The sequence below is a fragment of the Podarcis tiliguerta genome (genome assembly GCF_965153285.1).
Source record: "Podarcis tiliguerta genome assembly, chromosome: 2".
In the NCBI taxonomy this organism is placed as follows: Eukaryota; Metazoa; Chordata; class Lepidosauria; order Squamata; family Lacertidae; genus Podarcis; species Podarcis tiliguerta.
Window position 1 is genome coordinate 114,411,813 of NC_139535.1, and position 21,131 is coordinate 114,432,943.

Here is a 21,131-nt window from a genome sequence, read left to right on the forward strand (position 1 = left end):
AAAGCCACTGTGTTGTTTTAAATGATTTTCATCAGACGAGCACTTTTAGTGTTTTGAATTGTCCTATTGATTTATTTTTTTAAAGGTATTCTGCATTTTATTATTGTAAATCTCTTTGGATGCATGGAGTGATGTATGCAAACCTGATAAACTATCTAGCTGACTATGTGAAAGTCAGAGTGGAAGCAGCGGCGTCTTTTCCTTCTGATGTGCAACACTGTGGTTCCCCAAGCTGCTCTGCTGCTAATCGCTCCCTGGGCTGCTGTTAGTAACGCAGCAAAGTGGTGCATTTAAGTCTTAGAAGAGCATCCTCCCAGGTCTCCTCTGCATCACCTTCTCTCTTTCACCTCCCCTTTTGTTTGTTCACCCTGCGATTCTGGTCCTCCGCCGTTAAGCTGCATTCTGGCATTTGCTGGGTTTGTCTCTCTGTGTGTGTGACACTGCATCACACTCTGAAAGAGGCTACGTCAAAAGCTTGCACTGTCCTTCCTCAGCACCCCCACCTTTCTTTCTGGCATCTGCTTTCCTCAGCATCCCCCCCTGTTCAGCAGCTCGGGAATGGTAGATTCCCACCTCCACCACCAGAAGGGAGATGAGATCTAGATGTTGCTGGAATGTAAGAGCATCACCAGACCAGCTGCAGAGGTTGAAGCGACACACCAGGGAAAGAGCCAGCAGATAATACGTAGCTAGTCAGCTGCTGAGCAGAGGGGAGAAGAATAGCTTTCCTTGCTCTCGCTTCCTGCGAAGTGCCATTCTCTCAAGCAGAGGAGCATCAGTCCATAGGAAAACATGACGCAGGGAAAGGTAGGTGGGGATCAGGACTAAATAAACCTTGCTTAATTCTAATAATCAAGCTGGCTTGTAGATGCTTGGCATAATTAAGGACAAATGCAATTGCGGTGTTGAATTAATGCAACCTCGCCATCTTTGTGTGTTTGTGTATGAGTGCAAATCATCCATCTGCTTGTTCTTTGCACCAAATCCCTGTTGCGAAAGAGAAAAAGCGGCGGGGGGGGGGGGGATAATGTGGGAAGAGGTTGATTGCATGTCACCGCAGGGCTAGTGACAGGATAACTGTCAATCACCTCCACTTATCCCCTATCATCTCCCCTGGGATTTGTGCCAGCCTTTTAAAAGTGCTCTTGAAACCTTGCAAGAATAAGAAATCCTGTTGTTACTCATTGCAGGAGGTTGAACTGAAGGAGATTAAATGTCATCCATCACCCCCCCCCCCCCGGCCCTGGCCTCTCCAACCCCTCTGTAAGAAATCAGTTGCCATGTAAAAGCAGCATCAGAGAGGCTTTAAATGCATGTTTTAGTTTTTGCTTCCTGTAGCTGCTGGCTATGATGTAAGCAACAAATCTATGGTGGTTCAATCTTGGATGCTGCTGCAATCGCTTATGTTGTGTGTTCCATAATTCTGGGTCTCACCTGTGCGCATAGGGAGTTATGTAATAGGGATGAGTTATCCCAAATGCTCCCTTGCTTGGAATGTGGCCAGCAGGGTGTTGATGTCATGCAATGAGATCCCATGCCTATACTAGAGGATACGTATGAAATGCTCAATTTCTTGCACGAAGCTGGACCTAAGAAATCTCCTTTGCAAAGGTCGCCTCCCCTTCTCTTCTGCCCCCCCCCACCTTCTAGGCGCTTGCTCCCTTTGAATTAGGTCACCTCAATCCAGATGGCACCACACTGACGCAACTCCTGGACAACTCCACACACCTCTGATTCATTTTGGCGCTGCTGCTGATTGGCTCGCATTTTTCAGCTGCCACGTGTTGAGTTGTTATAATTATAGAAAGCTTTTGTGGGGTGGCTGCAAGGCAGCTCTGGCTGCTGTGAAACAGCCTAGGATTCATCAGCATTGTCTTTATGGAGCTGTGCTGTTGATTGTACAGGGTTGGGGATGCCAAATCGAGTGTCCAGCTGCCCTAGGACCTAAATCCTTCTGGGATCAATAGGGCTTATTTTGAATCTGTTATCTAAGATAGTGGTGTCAAGTGATACTGGATCACAGAGTGTGTTGCTTCTGTTGTTTTAAGTATTTTTAACTGCTGTGAGACATTAGGGAGGATATGTGTTTTTTCTTCAAGCCACAGAAGCAGAGGCATAATTCAAAATGCTATGGGAGCAGCAGGCTGGATTATCCTGCAGTCTACAGGAGGGGGGGGGAACCTTTGGCCCACCCAGATGCTGCTGAACTCCATGAGACCCAGCCAATGTGGCCAATGGAAAGGGATGATGGGAGCTGCAATTCGGCAACATCTGGAGGGCCACAGGTTCCCCACCTCTGCATAGCTGTCAAGCGTCCCTTAGTTGGAGGGACAGTCCCTTATCCCAGCACCATGTCCACTGCTGTCCCTTATTGATGGATGTCCCTTAAATTTCCTGGGTTTCAAAGGAAGCAGCTCCTTTCCCACCCTCCTTGCTGGCCAGGGAGGAGGGAGGCTCCAACTGTGTTGCTTGGCTGCTCGCCCCGCCCCCCTCCGGCCTCCTCTGACCAGCCTCAGCCCCTGGGAGCCCCTCCCCGCCAGGACTGGCAGGAGCCTTGGGCCCTTCTGCCACCATCCTACTCGCGGCCGACGAACTGAGCGTCTCTGCCTGGGGCCTCCCCTCTGCCCATTGCCACTGCTCCTGCTCCCACTAGGCCGTACTGCGGCTGTGCTGCCGAAGGACCCGGATGAGATGGGCAGCCTGGCGTGGCCTATGAATTGCTGAGGAGCCTTGAGAGGAGAGCGAGGGCAACCATAGAGAAAGCAGTTCAGAGACAGGAGGAAGAGGAGGAGGCGGAGGCCTGGGCAGGTGTTCCAAGGGCTACAAGGGAAGGACCGCAAACTCTTCTCCCATAGATTTGCAGTGGTAGACTAGCATAGATGGTCTGATCTGTGGGTTTACTTCAGGCGCTATTCCCCCCCTTCCTCCCGCCCCACCAGATGGAATTGTGAGCTGCAGATGGAGCATGAGAGAAAAGATACAGAACTGCAGCAGCATCTTCGTAGCTTGGGCTTCGTTTTGCGCGAAAAGTGGTTGCTGTTTGTAGTTATTTAATTGCAGTGTTTCATCGGCTGGTGTCTTGAGCAGCAACCTCTGGAAACGAAGGGCTAAAAACCAGCGCTGCTCTCCAAAATTATCTGGTCCCTTTTAACTTTGTAGTTCAGCTGGTTGCCGAAAATCCCTTATGTTTGCTGCTGGTCCCTTATTTTCAAGGCTGCTAGTCCCTTATTTTCAAATCTGTAAGTTGACAGCTATGCACCTCTGGTCTACAGATTGAACCTCCTAGATGGCAAGGCTGAGCTTACAGTCTCACAATAAGCCAGTGGATCAGTCTAGGGGCATGGGTAGGCAAACTAATGCCTGGGGGCCGGATCCAGCCCAATCGCCTTCTAAATCCGGCCCGTGGACAGTCCGGGAATCAGCATGTTTTTACATGAGTAGAATGTGTCCTTTTATTTAAAATGCATCTCTGGGTTATTGTGGGGCATAAGAATTCATTCATTTTTCCTCCCTTCAAAATATAGTCTGGCCCCCCCATAAGGTCTGAGGGACAGGGACCCCTGCTGAAAAAGTTTGCTGACCCCTGGTCTAGGGAAATGGACACATCTACAAAACAAAATGGAATACGACAACTGTGGGGAACCCACTGAGGCCTTCGAGATGTCATTGGACTACAGCTTCCACCAGCCACAGCCAGGGATGGTGGGAGTTGTTGTCCAGCAACATCTAGAGGACCACAGCCCCTCGCTTGATATACATGAGGAAACAATGGCTTTCATGAAAAACGTAATGAGGAACCTTTTGCTATAACCCTACTAGTTCCTCTCTTGCTTCTTTAAAAGCACCACAAACTTGAGCTTCTGGGTCAAGGACTGGCTGGATGAAGAAGAGTGGTGGGATGCTCCAGAAGAACCCCCATGGGAAACCACAGAGGAGGAAGGCTGTAAACCAGGGGACTTGTGGTGGGACATGGAAGTTGGGTCAGAGGAAGGAGGAGGGTGGGGTGCTGAAGAAGCAACAGGCTTGAGGGAGAGAGAAGAGCCACAGGTAGAAAGCCATTCAAGGGCAGGGCAGGAAGCAGAGGGAAGAAATTCAGGTTCAGGACCTGAAGCAGAGGAGGAAGGGGACAGGAGCTATGGCAGCTTCACGGGAACTGACAGGTCCCACTGTATTAATCTCCCCTCCCACCCGTGTCTCCAAGGACACACAGAGCTTTGCATGTAGCCAAGCAAAGAGCACAGAGAGAATAAGAGGTTAAGGTTGTTTGGAAGACATACAGCTAATGAAGAGATTTGGGCTTGCCAATCAGAAGGTTGGCGGTTCTAATCCGAGCGACAGAGTGAGCTCCCATTGCTTAGTTCCTGCTCCTGCCAACCTAGCAGTTCGAAAGCACACAGTGCAAGTAGATAAATAGGTATCACTCAGGCGGGAAGGTAAATGGCATTTCCGTGTGCTGCTGTGGTTCGCCAGAAGCGGCTTAGTCATGCTGGCAACATGACCCGGAAGCTGTACACCGGCTCCCTCGGCCAATAAAGTGAGATGAGCGCCGCAACCCCAGAGTCGTCTGCAACTGGACCTAATGGGAAGGGCAGACAGGTAGTCTTGGCCACTGTGCTACTGGAGGCAAGCCGTGTCCTGTGGTGCTCTCTGGATGTACTGTATGCTGCTTATCCTAGTAAAAAGCTAACTTTACTTCAGGTCTGTGAATCTCCATGCTGACCTGCATATGAACCACCTCTGGCATTAAGGTTCCCTCTTACGACTGTTGGCTAACATGCCATCATTGACAAGAGGTCTTAGGAAAAAATCAGTTTCCAAGACCTTACTTGGTGTATATGAGAAATGAGCATGTCCTAAATCTGGGCGGTAGTCAATTTAGTTTACTCAGGGTGGAAAGACTCAGCATTTAGTTCAACCAAGGTTCACCGCAGATCCATTGGTTAAACAGTATTGCCATTCTTACTGGCCATGGGAAAGCTGAGAAGGTCAGACCATTCTCTGTATATATGCCCCACCTCTTCTAGGCTTAGAGGACTGGCCATGTGTCCCCTTAAAAAAATACTGGAACTGGAACTTGTTTTGGTTGCCTCCTCTTTGTCCCATATAAAACACATGAGGGTTTTTTATTTATTTGTTAAAAAACAAAAACAAAAAATTAATGTTCCATTTCCTATTTTGCTCTGCAGCTCTCCGTGAATAACAAGTCTCCAAACTCTGAAGGTCAGCAGGCAGATGCAGACAAAAAGGACAACACAAATGTCCCAGTAGCTCCTCCAACATACGAAGAGGCGACCTCAGCAGAAGGATTGAAATCAGGGGCATTCCCTCCGCCTCTGAATGTTCCTCTACATCCAGCTTGGGCGTATGTGGATCCCAGTGAGTTTGTTCTCTCTCTGACATATACATATATTCAAAATTTAGAAGGCAACCCTATGAACTTAAACTTACTTTTGAGTAGATACACACAGTCTTGCACTGCTATTGACTTCTTACCCTGCATGAATATTTGAGCATTTGTGGTGTCATAATGCAGTTATATGCAATTATTTATTTTTAAAAATATCCATATCTATTTATATTTAATTAAAATGTCTGCATTAATTCATAGCTTTGTGGATAAGTTGGGAGCTCCTCCACTGCTACCTTTATGGAAACTCTATAAATTATATACTAGTTGTTAAGAGAACTGGGAGATTTGATTTCTCACAGCTCTGTATAAACTTGCCATTCTCTCTTGTTTCCCTGACTGAGGAGTCAGGAAGGGACAGTTTAATATCTTCTTGATATTTTGCTCTTTGTTAGCTGGATTTTCTAAATTCTACAGACACTCTTCTTTGCTCAGTTAACATATATGTTCTTTTTATTGCATCATTTATTTCATAAATGCGTATTTATATGGGAAATGGTTGTGGTCATGTGCTTGTTGGAACATTACACTCAAACCAATTTAGGTTTTAAATGTTTGAAATGTTTACAGCGAACACGACTTTGTGTTTGAAAGCTTGAAATCCTCATTGTGTGAATGTATTCCTGCAATGAAAATAAAAATAATGTCCAGTTTTAAAATTGCCTGCACAGTACAAAGGGAATTGAGTAGTATCTAGGAAAGTACAACAAGCTATAAATCAACAAAACTTGGTGGCGGTAGTGGGGGAGAAAAGTACATTTAAATTAAATTTTGGTTTGAAAATAAAGATTTAGGGGATAGATTGTAAGTAAAAATGAGCAGTCAAATCCAGATGGTTTCCCCCAGTTTGACAAAGGGACACTGACTAACTGTAGAGCACAGATAAAATCCACAGGTAACAAGAGATCATTTCTTTCCATGTAAAAAAGCAAGAATGAGTGATTTTTGAAATTCACAACTGGTTTTTGAAATTCACAATAGGAAACAGATTAAGGTTGAAATCCTAACCCCCACTTACCTGGGAGTATGCCTCACTGAAGTGTTGGGATTTACTTCTGAGTAGAACATGGTTAGGATTGCAATCAATGCATATAGGCTCCCTCTAGCAACAAACACTTCAGAAATTTAAAAAGCAGAGAGGCATCTATTGGGACACTGGCAATTCTACACCAGTGATATGTAAATAATGTATATTGCAAAACAATTTATGCATCTATATATGTATCATGTGAGCATGTTTAAAAAATATTTTCAGTTTCATGAGCTAAGATGAACAGCATTTATAGCAGGCTTCCTCAACCTCAGCCCTCCAGATGTTTTTTGGCCTACAACTCCCATGATCCCTAGCTAGCAGGACCAGCGGCCAGGGATGATGGGAATTGTAGTCTCAAAACATTCAGAGGGCAGAGGTTGGGGAAGCCTGATTTATAGCAAGAGTCTGTGCTGCAATAGGGCTTGAATGGGCCGACAGAAGAAAATCTGTTTTATAGTCCATTTTCAATGGATTCCTTGGATAACCTTGCCCCAATAAATTCTCAGTGAGGAACCAAAGGCCCTAGAGGTTGGGTGAGTTCATCTGCTACCTGAAGGTTCCAGTCCTGTGCCATCACAATGATGTCACCAAGGAGGGCCATGAAGCCTTTCAGAATAGTTACTTTCCCATTGATCTTCACATCTGCTTCTGGGTGCTGGAGCCTTCAGAGGACAATGGACATGTTTTTGCTACGTAAAAGCAGCAATAAGAAGAATACGCTAGAGAAATACGGTGAATGCGGATTTTCAGCTACTTAATTTAGATCTTAAGGTTCCAATGGGTGTTGGGAGTTTAATACAAGGTCCAAGTGAGTGACTATGAAAAGGTCTCAGTGAACCTTGGCTTTGGTTCAGGTGGTCCCAGGCTGGATTACAACACAACAGTAAAGGACAATATTAAAATCAGTTTTAAACAATTTACAAAAATTAGGTAGGTCCTAAAAATATACACCTTAAGTGTCCCTCAGGGTGGGAGGGTCATTTGACTGACTGAGTTCTTAATATGAATGCCCTGATTCCACAGGAGTTTGCTGCATAAAGCTTGCAGCACAGTGGTAGAAGCTAGTTACTAGCAAACCTGGATTTAGGGTTGAATAGCGGGTGATAACTCAGAAAAGCAAAGATATATTATTCACCTTTATCACATGTCTCACAATCCGGGCTCCCTCTCTCAAAGCGCTCATTCTGAGTGGCCAGCATTAAGCCACTCCAACGATTCCAATATACACAGAGCTGGAATAAGGCATTTGGGTACTGGGGGCAAGTAACCAAACAGCAACCCCAAGGGCTGTAAAATGATGTAGAGCAATCATAATGTTAATAATCCAAATAATCCGAATGTTGCTGCTATTTTTGGTATCCTGAATCAGGTGACTGAAATGGGCTGCCTCACTCTGCCTAATGCTAGGGGTGGCTTTGAGTAGCATTGTGATTCATGAATATTTTGTTTTGCTGCGGTGGGTTAGAAATCTAATGGACATAATTCTTTTTTATTTCACATGTTCTAATCTTCTTCCTGAACTATTGCAAGAGGCCAAGAGGCCTAGTTTCAATATTCCCCCAAATTGATTCTGACCGCAATGAACCCTATTTTGTGCCTTGATTAACCGTAACCAAAGTACCCTATCGTTTTTTGAGGTCCCTTAGAATAAGGAATGTACGGCAACTCTAGGAAGGGGGTATTAATGGGAGGGAATTCTGTATGATACTTCCTCAAAAACTGCACATCTTGAACCTCTGTGACGTTGGTGAAACATCCTTAGAGAGAGACTGCCCGCAAGCTTGAAAGGGTGGTTTAGAATTAATAAGCCCCTAAGCTCCTTATCTGCAACTCCCTTAAGACACTAAAACCTTGTTCATCTTTGCTTTCAGCCTGCTGCTTCACAACAGTTAAGTGTATCTGGAAATGAAGTTGGGCTTAGTAACAAAGAGCAGCAAGTTGCAATATCCTATATAAATTCACAGAGGGATTGCATCATGGGTTGTTGACCACTGAAAGCCTGTGCAATTAAATTTTTACAATTTTACATGCTTGACAATCCAGGCTGCCTCTCTCAAAAATCTAGCATCTTTCGTGGAAGAGAAGGGACCAAATGTCCAGTTCCCTCCCTGCCAAAAGTAGGAGGCCCAGCCACACCCTCCCCTACCTACTTTTGCAAGTCAACTTATGCTGTGCAGAGCAGATCATAATGTACTACAAGCACAAAGGCAACCTACACATGAAATAAAACCATGTGGCCAATAGTTCCTAGGTCACTACCAGTTTAGACTGTAGGTGGTTGGGGACTGCATGTCTGAAGGTTCCTTGCAATTTAAGAGTCCTGATAGAAGTTCTGGACCAAATGATTCATATGGAAAGTTTGGTCCAGACAACAAGTGAGCCACAGAAAGATGTAGCTCCAGGTAACAGCTTCATGCCGGCAAAACTACAAGGTAGCATAGAGCAGGACTGAGCAGAAGGTAGATTGCAAACTACTGGTATGGCTTACAGTATACCAGATGTATGGTATAATACTAGTACTGGTATTATTTTTGGATGGCTTGCAGTAGATGGGCAAGGGTTTCCTACTGCCTTGGGGGGCTCAGAGGAAATGGTGTGGTGGTAGGGAACTACAGCTGCCTCAATCTGCCTAATATTGATCCATTTCTAAGTCCAGTTCAAAGTCCTGTTGGTGATGGTGAATGCCTTAAGGGGGCTGGATATCGTAAGGGCTGCTGCTTTTGTTATGACTCCACCTGACTCCTAAGCCGTCCAGCACTTCATCTCGCACCTCTGGCCATAGCTGTCAACTTACAGATTTGAAAATAAGGGACCAGCAGCCTTGAAAATAAGGGACCAGCAGCCAAAATAAGGGACCTGCAGCCTCACCTGTTCCAGGCACTCCAGTCTTCCTGTCCTCCTGCAGGCTGGTCATACTCATGCTGGTAGCTTCGAGAACACTGTCCAACCAACTTTGTAACCAGAGGTTCAACTGAATAGAATCTGAATCACATGCACCACAAGGCCTATGCAGCCTCAACTTAAGATGGCTCCCTGGCCTGGCTTTGCACTGCAAAGTTTGCAGCAGCACGTACAACAAAATGGCGTCCAGCATTCAAAAACCCCCTCAGCTTGCATTAACTAGCCACACACAAGGCATGCAAGCTCCACCCCCCAGTCTTTCTTAGACTTCTTATTGGGTGAGCAACATAGCCAAGCAACACGGTTGGAGCCTCCCTCCTCCCTGGCCGGCAGGGAGGGAGGGAGAGGAGCTGCTTCCTTTGAAATTTAAGGGACATCATTTAAGGGACATTTAAGGGACATCCATCAATAAGGGACAGCAGCGGGACATGGCGCTGGAATAAGGGACTGTCCCTTCAAATAAGGGACACTTGACAGCTATGCCTCTGGCTGAGAGGTATTACCTTTGGATAATACCAACTTGTGGAAATCCATGGCTTAATACTATCCATTTACCTTCCTCTCTATCTGCCTGTTACTATTACAGCACTTTATAAAAACCTGAGTCAAAACTAATTATTGATTTGGTTTTGCTGTTACTCTTGCTGACAAATACCCACAATGTAACTTGCTGTGTTTAACTATATAAATTCTTTATACATCATATAAACATAACTCTTTTCACATTATCTAATTGAGTAGAAGCAATTAAGGATCAACATTTAGAACATGAAATACAAATAGATCAGTTTTTATATACGTAATGTCCAAATAGAAGCTTTTATGCTCCACGTACAGTGGTACCTCGGGTTACATACATGCTTCAGGTTACAGACGCTTCAGGTTACAGACTCTGCTAACCCAGAAATAGTACCTCGGGGTAAGAACTTTGCTTCAGGATGAGAACAGAAATTGTGCTCTGGCAGCGCGGCAGCAGCGGGAGGCCCCATTAGCTAAAGTGGTGCTTCAGGTTAAGAACAGTTTCAGGTTAAGAATGGACCTCCAGAACGAATTACCATATTTTTTGCTCTATAAGACGCACCAGACCACAAGATGCACCTAGTTTTTGGAGGAGGAAAACAAGAAAAAAAAATATTCCGAATCTCAGAAGCCAGAACAGCAAGAGGGATCGCTGCGCAGTGAAAGCAGCAATCCCTCTTGCTGTTCTGGCTTCTGGGATAGCTGTGCAGCCTGCATTCGCTCCATAAGACGCACACACATTTCCCCTTACTTTTTAGGAGGGAAAAAGTGAGTCTTATAGAGCAAAAAATACGGTACGTTCTTAACCCGAGGTACCACTGTATGCACAAATGAATCAGTTTTTTTAAACGTAATGTCCAAATAAAAGCTTTTTTTTGTTCCACGTATGTCTTAACGAATACAAGTGTCAAACGTAACAACTTTAAGGAGCAGTACTTGCAAAAGGTGAACTTTTCTTTGTAATGTTCCACATCTGCTTTTGCAAAGTAAGGTTGTTGTATGCACGTTGCGGGTATATTTGTTAGTTGAATTTATGTAACTATCGGTTTGATAGTGTTGTGTTACTCTTGCTGAATCACATTGGAGTTTGCTGGTGGCTGTTTTATTTGTAGTGCTTGAATCTGAATTGCTGTTGTTTTCAAATGATGGCTTGTTAGCCATCTCGGAGTCCTATATGGATGAAAACATGGGGTAAAATAATTTGGCTAAGCTGCAGAGCAGGGAGGGCTAGTGTGGTGCCCTCCAAGTGTTTGAGGCCGGCATAGTCCATGGTCAGGAATGATGAGAGCAATAACTGGAGAGCATCATACTGGTTGCATTGGCTATGGTGTAGCTACCTGGTTCAAATACATAACTTCTATATACTCAGAGTCGAGAGTGGATTTCATGCTCGTTATTCAGCTCATAGTGGTGAGGAGGAATGAAAGTCCCCTCAAAGTATCTGCTTTATATACATTATTTACACAAAGGGCTGCACGTGATTGGCTAATTCCAGAATTCTCCTGTAGGCCAATCAGGTTGTGGATTCACTTCCATCTGGAGCCGGATTGGGTGGCTCCTGCAGACCAATCATACTGCTGCATTGTTCTAGGACCAATCAGACTGCTGCATTCTGAATTCTATTGTTCTAGGACCAATCAGACTGCTGCATTTTGGATCCGATTGTTCTAGGACCAATCAGACTGTTGCATTTTGGATCCTATTCAACTCAGAACATAACAACAGCAATAGAAAACAGAGTGAGCCTTGCACCAAACAAGCAAATCTTTCATCATTTTAAACCGAATAACATTGGAAGTTAGGCAATGAAGCATCTTGAATTCAATGTTTTCATTGTGTAGTGGTGCCTTGGGTAAAGTATGAACTCTGTAAATGAAGCAGACTGTTGTATCTTGGCCAAATTTGTCCCTGGCGTGGATAGAGTTGTCATAATAAGTGATGTCAAGACAGTATAGTCTGAGACAATTAAACCAAGCTGAGGGATTTCTTCTGCATTAGGTGTAAAGGAGAAATATTCCCTGGGAGACCCACCTCATATGCTCACAAGAAGACTTAATGCTCAGTAATAGGAAAAGCCTCGGCCCCACAGCTGAAAGATAAAGGGCTAACCTGAGCCCTAATGGCAATATCTATATAGCCCATGATATGTATAGACACATAACAGTTTGTAGCAAAATGTCTGTCCTGATTGGCTATGGTGGAGAAGAGGCAACTGTACTGGAGGCAGTAAAATGTATCTCTGCATTTTCTGCACACATATATGTATTATTACCCGCTATCACTCAGTGATAGGAGAAGGGATTTCAAAGGTACAATCACTGGAATGCCTTTAATTTTATGAACCTGCCCATGTATTAAGATCTTTAAAGCAGGTTCTTCTCCAGTTATAGGTGGAATACAATATGTATACAGTGGTATCTCGGTTTAAGTACTTAATTCATCCTGGAGGTCTGTTCTTAACCTGAAACTGTTCTTAACCTGAAGCACTACTTTAGCTAATGGGGCCTTCCGTCGAGCCACTGGTGCGCGATTTCTGTCCTCATCCTGAAAGGAAAGTTCTTAACCCGAGGTACTAGTTCTGGGTTAGCGGAGTCTGCAACCTAAAGCGTATGTAACCTGAAGCATATGTAACCTGAGGTACCACTGTATTAAAAAGATAGGCCCTTTGCTGTGCTGGCACTTCAGCTATGGAATGCTCACCTGTGGGAGTTATGCCTAGCATCAGTTCTATATTCTGTTTAGCACCTTAAAAAATAATAATAAACCTTTAATAAATAAATAAATTTCAAAGACATTTTTAAATATTGTTGAGTTTTTGGTCCCCTCAATTGTATTATAATTTTGTTGAATTTATTTTGAGTTCATTTACACTATTTTAATACCGCACTGCATATTTCAAGTGTTTACCTATACTACTCCGTAATCTACTTTTGGATAAAGGCATGGTTTATACATTCTTAAAATTAATAAGTATGTATTTTATCCCCCCCCATCTCCCCCATTATTTTCAGAAGAGATATTGGGGTCATGGTGATTGAAAATGCTCAGTGAAAATATCAGCTCAGCTCAATATATGATGGCAATAAAAAAAGGCAACTTCTATGCTGGATGTTAGTAGGAAAGGGTTTGAAAATAAAACGAACCACTATCATAATGGCATCATATAAATCTATGGTGCAGTCACTTTTGGAATACAGTGTACTGTACAATAATCTCAGAAAGGATTATTGTAAAGTTGGAAAGGGGCAGAAAAGGGGCGAAGGACCTTCCTTATGAAAAAAGACTAAACTGTGTATTGTTTTCAGTTTAGAGGGCAAAAAATCACAAGGGGTACATGGTAGAGGTTTTCCACAGTGTAACAGCACTGAATAGGTGTTAGTATCTTGTTGTTATATTTCTTCAAAATCTTTAAATGTGGTTTTCATTAACAATTAACCAGGGATAACAGCCAATCCGAATGTTTATTCAAGGAACAATGAAAAATTCACATTAAACCAAAGTCTGAGACAAATGAGATTTGAGCTAATGGTCTCCTGAGTCCACAAAGGATAGGGGGAAAATCTAATCCAGTTCACATTAAAAAGCGCACTTAGCTAATTCACACTTTCTGAAAACAACACACAAACTAAAGCACAGCCTGCCTTCAAAATTCACACTTCTCTGAATTTTGCGGTGCAGTTGTCCAGCTAAGTAATGTGTACAAAAAGGCATACACTAGTGTAAAGTTGACACACACACACACACACACCAAGCACATTTTGTTCAGAACTGGAAAGTCCTGTGAAATGTCCTCTTTCTTGGGACATTCACATAATCCTGAGAGTACAAAGTCTACCTGGGCTCCGCAGGCCCTGTGGCCTTTTGATCCTATTTTTTGTTTATTTGGTAAGAACTGGAACATGCAATTTTCATTGTTTTGCTGGGTTTGCTACTCTGCCCCCCCCCTTATATCTTTGATCTATGATACTGTCACCTGTGACATCTTTTTAAACTGTTCATCTTGAAGATGGTAACTTTCCATTCACTTCACCCTCAAAATGGAATCAAATGTTGGCCTTTTCCCCCAGCCTGCAAAGAATTTGTTTTGTTCCCCATCAACCGAAGCCACAATCTAACCAAATACTCCAGCTTAATACACAGTTCACACATCACACATGTTTTCTATTAACATGCTGATCTGGGCTACTCTTATCCCTGCTAGCACATGGGGGAGGCAAACCATGATCTCTAGCTTAGCATCACATCTAAAGCTAGAGATTTGGCTTGTTTTGCTCAACGAAGAACAAAGTGTTGTCTTCTCAGACAAATTTGGCAAAATGTGGGTAGATCTTTATCTGATATACGGACACAGAATCAATGAAATATACAAGTCTCATTCAATGTTGCTGGCTAAATCCAGGGAAAATAAATGTAAACCATTTTATAATGTCTGAAGAAAACTTATGTATCAACAAGAAGTCAGTAAATTTGGGGGTTTTATTTATTTTTGTTTTGTTTTGCAAAGGCCTTTGGTTTTATGCCATAAAGTTCATTCATGCCTGATCCTTTTTGTGTGGTAGAACATTAAAAAAAGGTAAAGGACCCCTGACAGTTAAGTCCAGTCATGAACGACTCTGGGGTTTCGGCGCTCATCTCGCTTTATTGGCCGAGGGAGCCGACCTTTGTCCGTAGACAGTTTTTCTGGGTCATGTGACCAGCATGACTAAGCCGCTTCTGGCAAAACCACAGCAGCGCACAGAAACACGGTTTACCATCCCTCCGGAGTGGTACCTATTTATCTACTTGCACTTTGATGTGCTTTTGAACTACTAGGTTGGCAGGAGCTGGCATTGTGTTTTTGTTAATGGCAGTTGAATATGCAAATACTGACCTGCCGTAGAAAACATCATCTGACTTGCTGCAAACTTTAGGGAAACCAGTGACAGAATGTCCTAGTGGTATTAATGTGCCTGGAAGATTTTGTGCTTCTTTGAAGAGAGATGTGCCCTACTTGCCCCCAGGAGAGCAGTGGAGCAAAGCTTGACATGTCTGGCTTTTCATCCTTTTCAGGCTCCAGTCCCAACTATGGCAGTGGATTTTCGGGAGACACTGAGACACTCACAACTTTCAGCTGGGATGACCGCAGTGTACGCAGGGTGTTCATTAGGAAGGTAATGTCTTTTACAGTCAACCTTCCTCCATACTGTATGGAACAAGGGTGTCCAATATGCTTCTTGCTCCAGGCTCACTTATCCTATTCACATCCCTATCCAGTTACCTGTGGGTGGGAGTGGGGTTGGAGACCTATGGGTGTGACCCCATATAGCCCACAGGACTGTGCATTTGTGTCACTGGTGTCTGCATGTGTGTCATGTGAACCCCCTTCAAGAAACATAGCTGATGGACAGGGCTATGCAGATAGCTTTGTTTCTTAATGGCTCACATCCCACAAGGAAGGACTGTGTCAAACTATGGGCTGAATTCAACTAAGTTGTTGCACTATTGGAAACCAGCACAATTAGGCCCGCTGTTGCAGCAGGATTTGCCCCCTCCCTGTGCAGTTGCTCAGGAGGTTCAGAACCTCCACAATGGGTGGGGGGAGGAAGAGGGAGAATCATTTTTGCACTGATGGAACAATTGCCTTAGCACAGTGTTGAATTCTACCTTTTCGCCCCTAAGCACCAGCCATGCTTATTCGATCCTTTCCCCCCAATTTTAGGTTTACAGCATCCTTTTGATTCAGCTTCTTGTTACAGTTGCCATTGTGGCCCTCTTCACCTTCTGGTAAGTCTCTGGCCCACCAAGAAGCCTTTTGCTTTAGGTGCCTTTTCTGCTTTGGCTAATGTTTCCTAATGGTAGTACTGCTCCCGTATTATTTCTTCCTGTGCATGGGGAATAAAAGGAGCAAACTATGCACAACTTTCTGACTTGTGGACTATCCTGCAAACATCTAAGTCTGCGGACTTGCATTCAAGCTGATACACTTGATCAATGATATATTATTTCTTTGTTTGTTTTACTGTGTGTCTGGAGCCTTAAACAGAATGATAGCAGACTACAGGAAGGTATTAATAGCTTCCCTCAAAATTTCTGGGATATTTTAACCAAAGAGGAGCATCCACAATGGCCTTGAACATTGCTTTCAGGAGCAGCCAGTGTGGTACCCACCAGATGCTGTCGGACTCCAACTCCCATTGGCCCATCCAGCATGACTAATTGCAAAGGATGATGGGAGTTGCAGTTCACATTTGGAGGGTGCCACCTTGGCTACCCCTGCTCTAGGTGAGAATTGGTAGCACCTAGCGATGGATGGATCTGACAGTTTCTGGTTCTCTCAGTTTCTCATTTCTCCAATCATAAATTCTCATTATTCCTAACAAACATATTTTTGTATGCAGTTTTGACTAAGGTACATATTTTCTGCAGGCAATTTCTCCTAATATAATGCATTTTTGTATGTTACTTTCATGAACATATTCATTTTTTTATGTACATTTCACCATAATATATGCCTTCTTTTGTAAACATTGGGTGCAAATTTCAAAGGGCGACTTGTGTTTCGCTTCTCGTATTGTTTCAGAAAGTGTGGATTTGATCAATTCGGCTTTATATGCAAACTGAATTGAATTGCTCCTCCATCCTTAGTGGCAGCTCCGTTCAAAAGCTATATGTTCCACCAATATGTATCAAGAATGACGGGAATCTCATACATTAGAGTCTGTGGAATCAGTGAAATTTGTTTAAAACATTCATAGCCTGTCTTTCTACATGCTCAAGCTGGCTCACAAAACTAAGATAAAATCAAATAATAATAATAATTTTTTTTTATTATTTATATCCCGCCCTCCCCAGTCGAAGCCGGGCTCAGGTCAGCTAACAACAATAAAATAGTACAACATTCTAAAATCATTTCATTATAAAATTAATTCAAATCAAATTGATGGCAACCATTAAGCTAAAGTTCTGTGAAAGGAGGGAGTCAGGCTGTGCCCTGACCAAAGGCCTGGTGGAACAGCTCTGTCTTGCAGGCCCTGCGGAAAGATGTCAAGTCCCGCATGGCCCTAGTCTCTTGTGACAGAGCATTCCACAAGATCGGTCCCACAGCCGAAAAAGCCCTGGCTCTAGTTGAGGCCAGCCTAACTTCTCTGTGGCCTGGGACCTTCAGGATGTTTTTGTTTGAAGACTGTAAGTTCCTCTGTGGGACATACCAGGAGAGGCGGTCCCATAGGTACTAGGGTCCTAGGCCGTATAGGGCTTTAAAGGTTAAAACCAGCACCTTAAACCTGATCCTGTACCCCACCTGGAGCCAGTGCAGCTGGTATAGCACTGGGTGAATGTGATCTTGCAGCGAGGACCCCGTAAGGAGTCTCGCCACGGCATTCTGCACCCGTTGGAGTTTCTGGGTCAGTCTCAAGGGCAGCCCCACGTAGAGTGAAAGAAAGATAGGTGTATGTTCTTTGTGCTTTTGTGAAGGGAGCACCCCTGACCTTCATACCACACTGTTCAGGGCCCATGAGGTGGGGTGAAGCAGCTGCTTCGGGTGGCCAAAACCCAAGAGGTGGTGCCTCCATGAGTGCTTCCCTGCCTCTGCCACGGGCTTCCAGTGAGACCTTGCTAAAATCTCACGAGATCTCGTGGAGTGCATGAGATCCCCCTGGAAACTGCTGCCACTTCTTTACGGGCACTGCTGTACCACCATGGTAAGGGAGGCTTCAGTGGTGGGGCGGAGTGACAGCAAGGTGGCACATTCCCATTTCGTCTCAGGCAACAAAACCCCCTCCCTGGGTGAGATACATTGGAGACCACCCTCTCTTTGTCCCTAGCAGCTATATCTTGAAGAAGAAAGCATTAGGACTCTGCAACACTGTTTGGTGCACTTTTATTCATAGCCTCGGCTTTCAGCGGCCACCTGTCTGATGCTCAAATAGCAGAGGTGGTGGATGCAAAGGCTTACCTGCATCAAATTGCATGTCACATGAATAATACATTGGTATCGCTTGAGACTTTTCAAGCCATTTAATCACCTGGCTACAAAGCCAACAGCCATTTCCCTGGAGTAGAATAAGGCAAATAAATTGATGTCGTTATGCTGGTTGTGATGCCCTCTTCAATTATTTTTGAGGCTGTGTGGAAACTGAGAGCATCGACCCCACCCCTTTCCTAAAACACTGGGTGGTTTAAGCAGGGCTTGCTGTTTGCAGGGTCTTGCTCAGTAAGTACATGAAGCATTTATTTCCCACAAATCGGTGTATAGCTGCACAGAAAAAAATGCCTCAGAATAAGCCCCTCCTAGCACTGTCGATAGACCATTCCTTTGCATTGATGCTGGCGTGAGTGACCCAGTTCTCCAGTGCTAACACAGCAGCAGCCTGTTACACAAGATACTAAGAACATTCTGACTAGACCCAGATCTGATACGGCCCTGTAACTAGACTCAACAACAGAGTGGCTTGCTTTTTTTGTTGTTTTGTTGGCCAACCTTCCTGAGGTCACATGGCAGCAGTGGGTGTGGCTAATCACATTCTCATGCAAACTGCTTATATGCATGTACACACAGTCAGATGCACACCCAGGACCCCTTTTTGCGTAAACCATGCAGATCACCTGATACTACAACCTCTCTGCTCATCAGATGATCGATCTGATGACTGGAAAGGGGATACTTTTCGTTCCCATCAGGTTGCTGGGCTCCACCCAGCCCAGCATTCTGTCTACTTTTATTTTTGTTTCATTTTAACTTCCTAATACTGAATTCTAAATTTTTGTAACCTGCCCTGAGATCTGCGGGTGAAGAATGGATAACACATCTAACAGCAACAACTTTTTAAATCTGATACTAAAATTGGTGGGGTCTTGGGAGAGCCAAAAAAATTGCTGGGAAGAGGGTGGTGGATCAGGCTCCCTCTAGTTGTCTGTATTATACACCAGTGTCAAGATTTAGCAGCAGAGGACACAATGTTACAGCCACAGTGTGGATGGCGAGGAGAGGGAGGCAATTGTTGGGTGGAGGGTGTTTGGTTTGGTGTGCCTCCTACAGGCCATGGGCAAGCAGTTGAGATGCCAGGATCACAGATGCTCTGCTCTCTTTGAATTGCTCTCATGTGCCTTGTCTTTCTCTTTCTTTGCTGCAGTGAACCAGTCAAAACATATATCCAAGCAAATCCAGCCTGGTACTGGGCTTCCTAGTAAGTACTGGCTTTATCTCAGAAATAAGCTCCATCTCTGTTTACATTCTTATTTAATATATAAGGCAAGTTTAGTTATTTTGTAGGCCCAGTACAAGAGTTATTGATGGACAGGCTAACATCCAACTGCATAGGAAAACAAAAGCAACCTTAAGATCAAGCTAAAGGGTAAAGTCTGAGCTCCAACCCATAATAACCCTGCTCAAAATGACCCTATGGCTTCAGTGGCACTGGGAATAGTCACACAGCTGAGGCTCACCCAGTGAATGTGATTCTAGGCAGGAGAAAATGGAGGTTCATTTCATTTACAAATTCTCTAGAAAACCAAAGACCCGTTCCAAAGGTTTATACTAACTTGTGGATCATTTAATTGGGAACATATGTTACAGATGTATACTGTTATCAGTTGTGGTGTATGTATGGGACTGTTTTAGGAGGTCTCTGGGGAAATAAAATAAAGAGGAAAAAGAAATGGGCAAACACTTTCAGCCCTTTTTGGCCCAAAGTGGGCAGAGTCAGGGGTGGAGCTTTCATTAAGCGCCATCCCATTTTAGTTGAGCCCTGGAGATGAGGAGGAAGGAACCCCCTTAGTGTGCAGTGGGAAAGGGTACAGGGAGAGGAGGACCCTAGACATATTTCCCTCTATGACTGAGTCCCTGGGGGGAAAGAGTTGGGAGACAGCGGACCTAGAAGCAGACCCCTGACCTGCTGGTTTGGACCTACAATAAACAATGCCCCCAGATGAATGCCGCTCCCAGTGCCGAAGCAGGTAGCTTCGCCACTGTGCAGGTGTGTGCAGTTAATGCCAGCCTGGCTTTTCTTGACACAGCACTAGAGAAGCAACAGGCAAGGTGTAACCAAGGATGGGTAGTTGGAAAGCACCGAAGAAAAACTCTGGGGGGAGGGCCATGTAGCTCAGAAGTAAAATTTAGGGTTAACCACCTTAGAACATGAGCATCATACAGGAAAGAGGAGTACCACCTTCTATGCAACATGGTTTGGTTTAATTCAATACGCACAATCCACTGAACGTGGCTTTCGCCCACCAAGAACACACGGAACACTGGGGAGTGACACTTTCAATTCATTACTTTATTGATGCTTGTGAAAATCTAGAGCTGGACAGAAGCCATATCTTACCTAGGTGCCCTCTGGGAGTGGAGGGTTGGAGGAAGTTTTATTTGTTGTTGTTGTTGCTATGCAAATCTGCTTAGGTTTGCAAAATAAATAAAATACGTTTTCATTTTAAAAGAACCAGATTTAAGAGGTGGGGCAAGGCAACTGCAAGTACTTCCACCCCCTCCCCATGGCTGTTTTTATTTCCCAGCCTGACCACATGCCTCAGCCTCACTGTTGCAAATGTTAAGTGGAACCTGTCTTCTCAGTCACAAGCCATCTTCCCACCAGGCAGAAGGTGACAGTACGGCAAACAGTTTAGGGTTACACTCTACAGCCCTTCACACAGTGGAAAAATACTTGGAGAAGTTTTCCTCTCGCACAGACTCTCTGAAGGTTGACCTCCTGTTCCCTATTCAGTCAGTTGTCTGGGGTCACTAATAATTCTCCACCAGGTTGAACTGGTTGATTGTGTGGACCATTCACCCCCCCAGCCCATTAAGAAGGGTGTTTTCTGTTTCTGTTGTAGCCTTTAGCCCTCTGGGATTTAGGCTGGGGTTCAAGGTGGAACTTGAGAGGCTTGAGCTAAAGTGCCAAGTAAGTCATAGATCCCGTTCTTTCTCCCTATTAGACCACAGATGGGGAGCCTGTGGTTCTCCAGATGTTGTTGGACTGCAACTCCCATCAACCCCGGGCAGCATGGCCCAATGTCAGGGGTGGGAGGCAGTTGTAGTCCAACATCTACAAGGGTTCCCCATCCCTGCATTAACCAAACATCAAGAAGGGCCATAGCTCAGCGGTAGAACAAATGGTCCCAAGTTCAATACCCTGGTATCTCCAGGTAAGACTAGGAAAGCTAACATAAGAAGAGGCTGCTGGATCAGGCCAGTGACCCATCTTGTCCAGCATCCTGTTCTCACAGTGGCCAACCAGATGCCCTGAATGGGAATCTGCAATCCCACCCCACTTGGTTCAACTCTCTCTCTCTCTC

The 21,131-nt window shown here is 44.5% G+C and overlaps 1 protein-coding gene across 1 annotated transcript in view; it reads left to right on the forward strand.

Moving 5' to 3' along the window:
• The first annotated feature begins 416 nt into the window (after window positions 1–416).
• FAIM2 (Fas apoptotic inhibitory molecule 2) overlaps window positions 417–21,131 on the forward strand; it is a 39,895-nt gene continuing 19,180 nt past the window's right edge. The window contains exons 1-5 of the mRNA XM_083427964.1: window positions 417–807; window positions 5,187–5,376; window positions 14,910–15,010; window positions 15,559–15,623; window positions 18,971–19,024. Of these exons, the coding sequence (XP_083284090.1) occupies window positions 793–807; window positions 5,187–5,376; window positions 14,910–15,010; window positions 15,559–15,623; window positions 18,971–19,024 (425 nt within the window). The 5' untranslated portion in view covers window positions 417–792. The remainder of the gene's footprint in view (window positions 808–5,186; window positions 5,377–14,909; window positions 15,011–15,558; window positions 15,624–18,970; window positions 19,025–21,131) is intronic.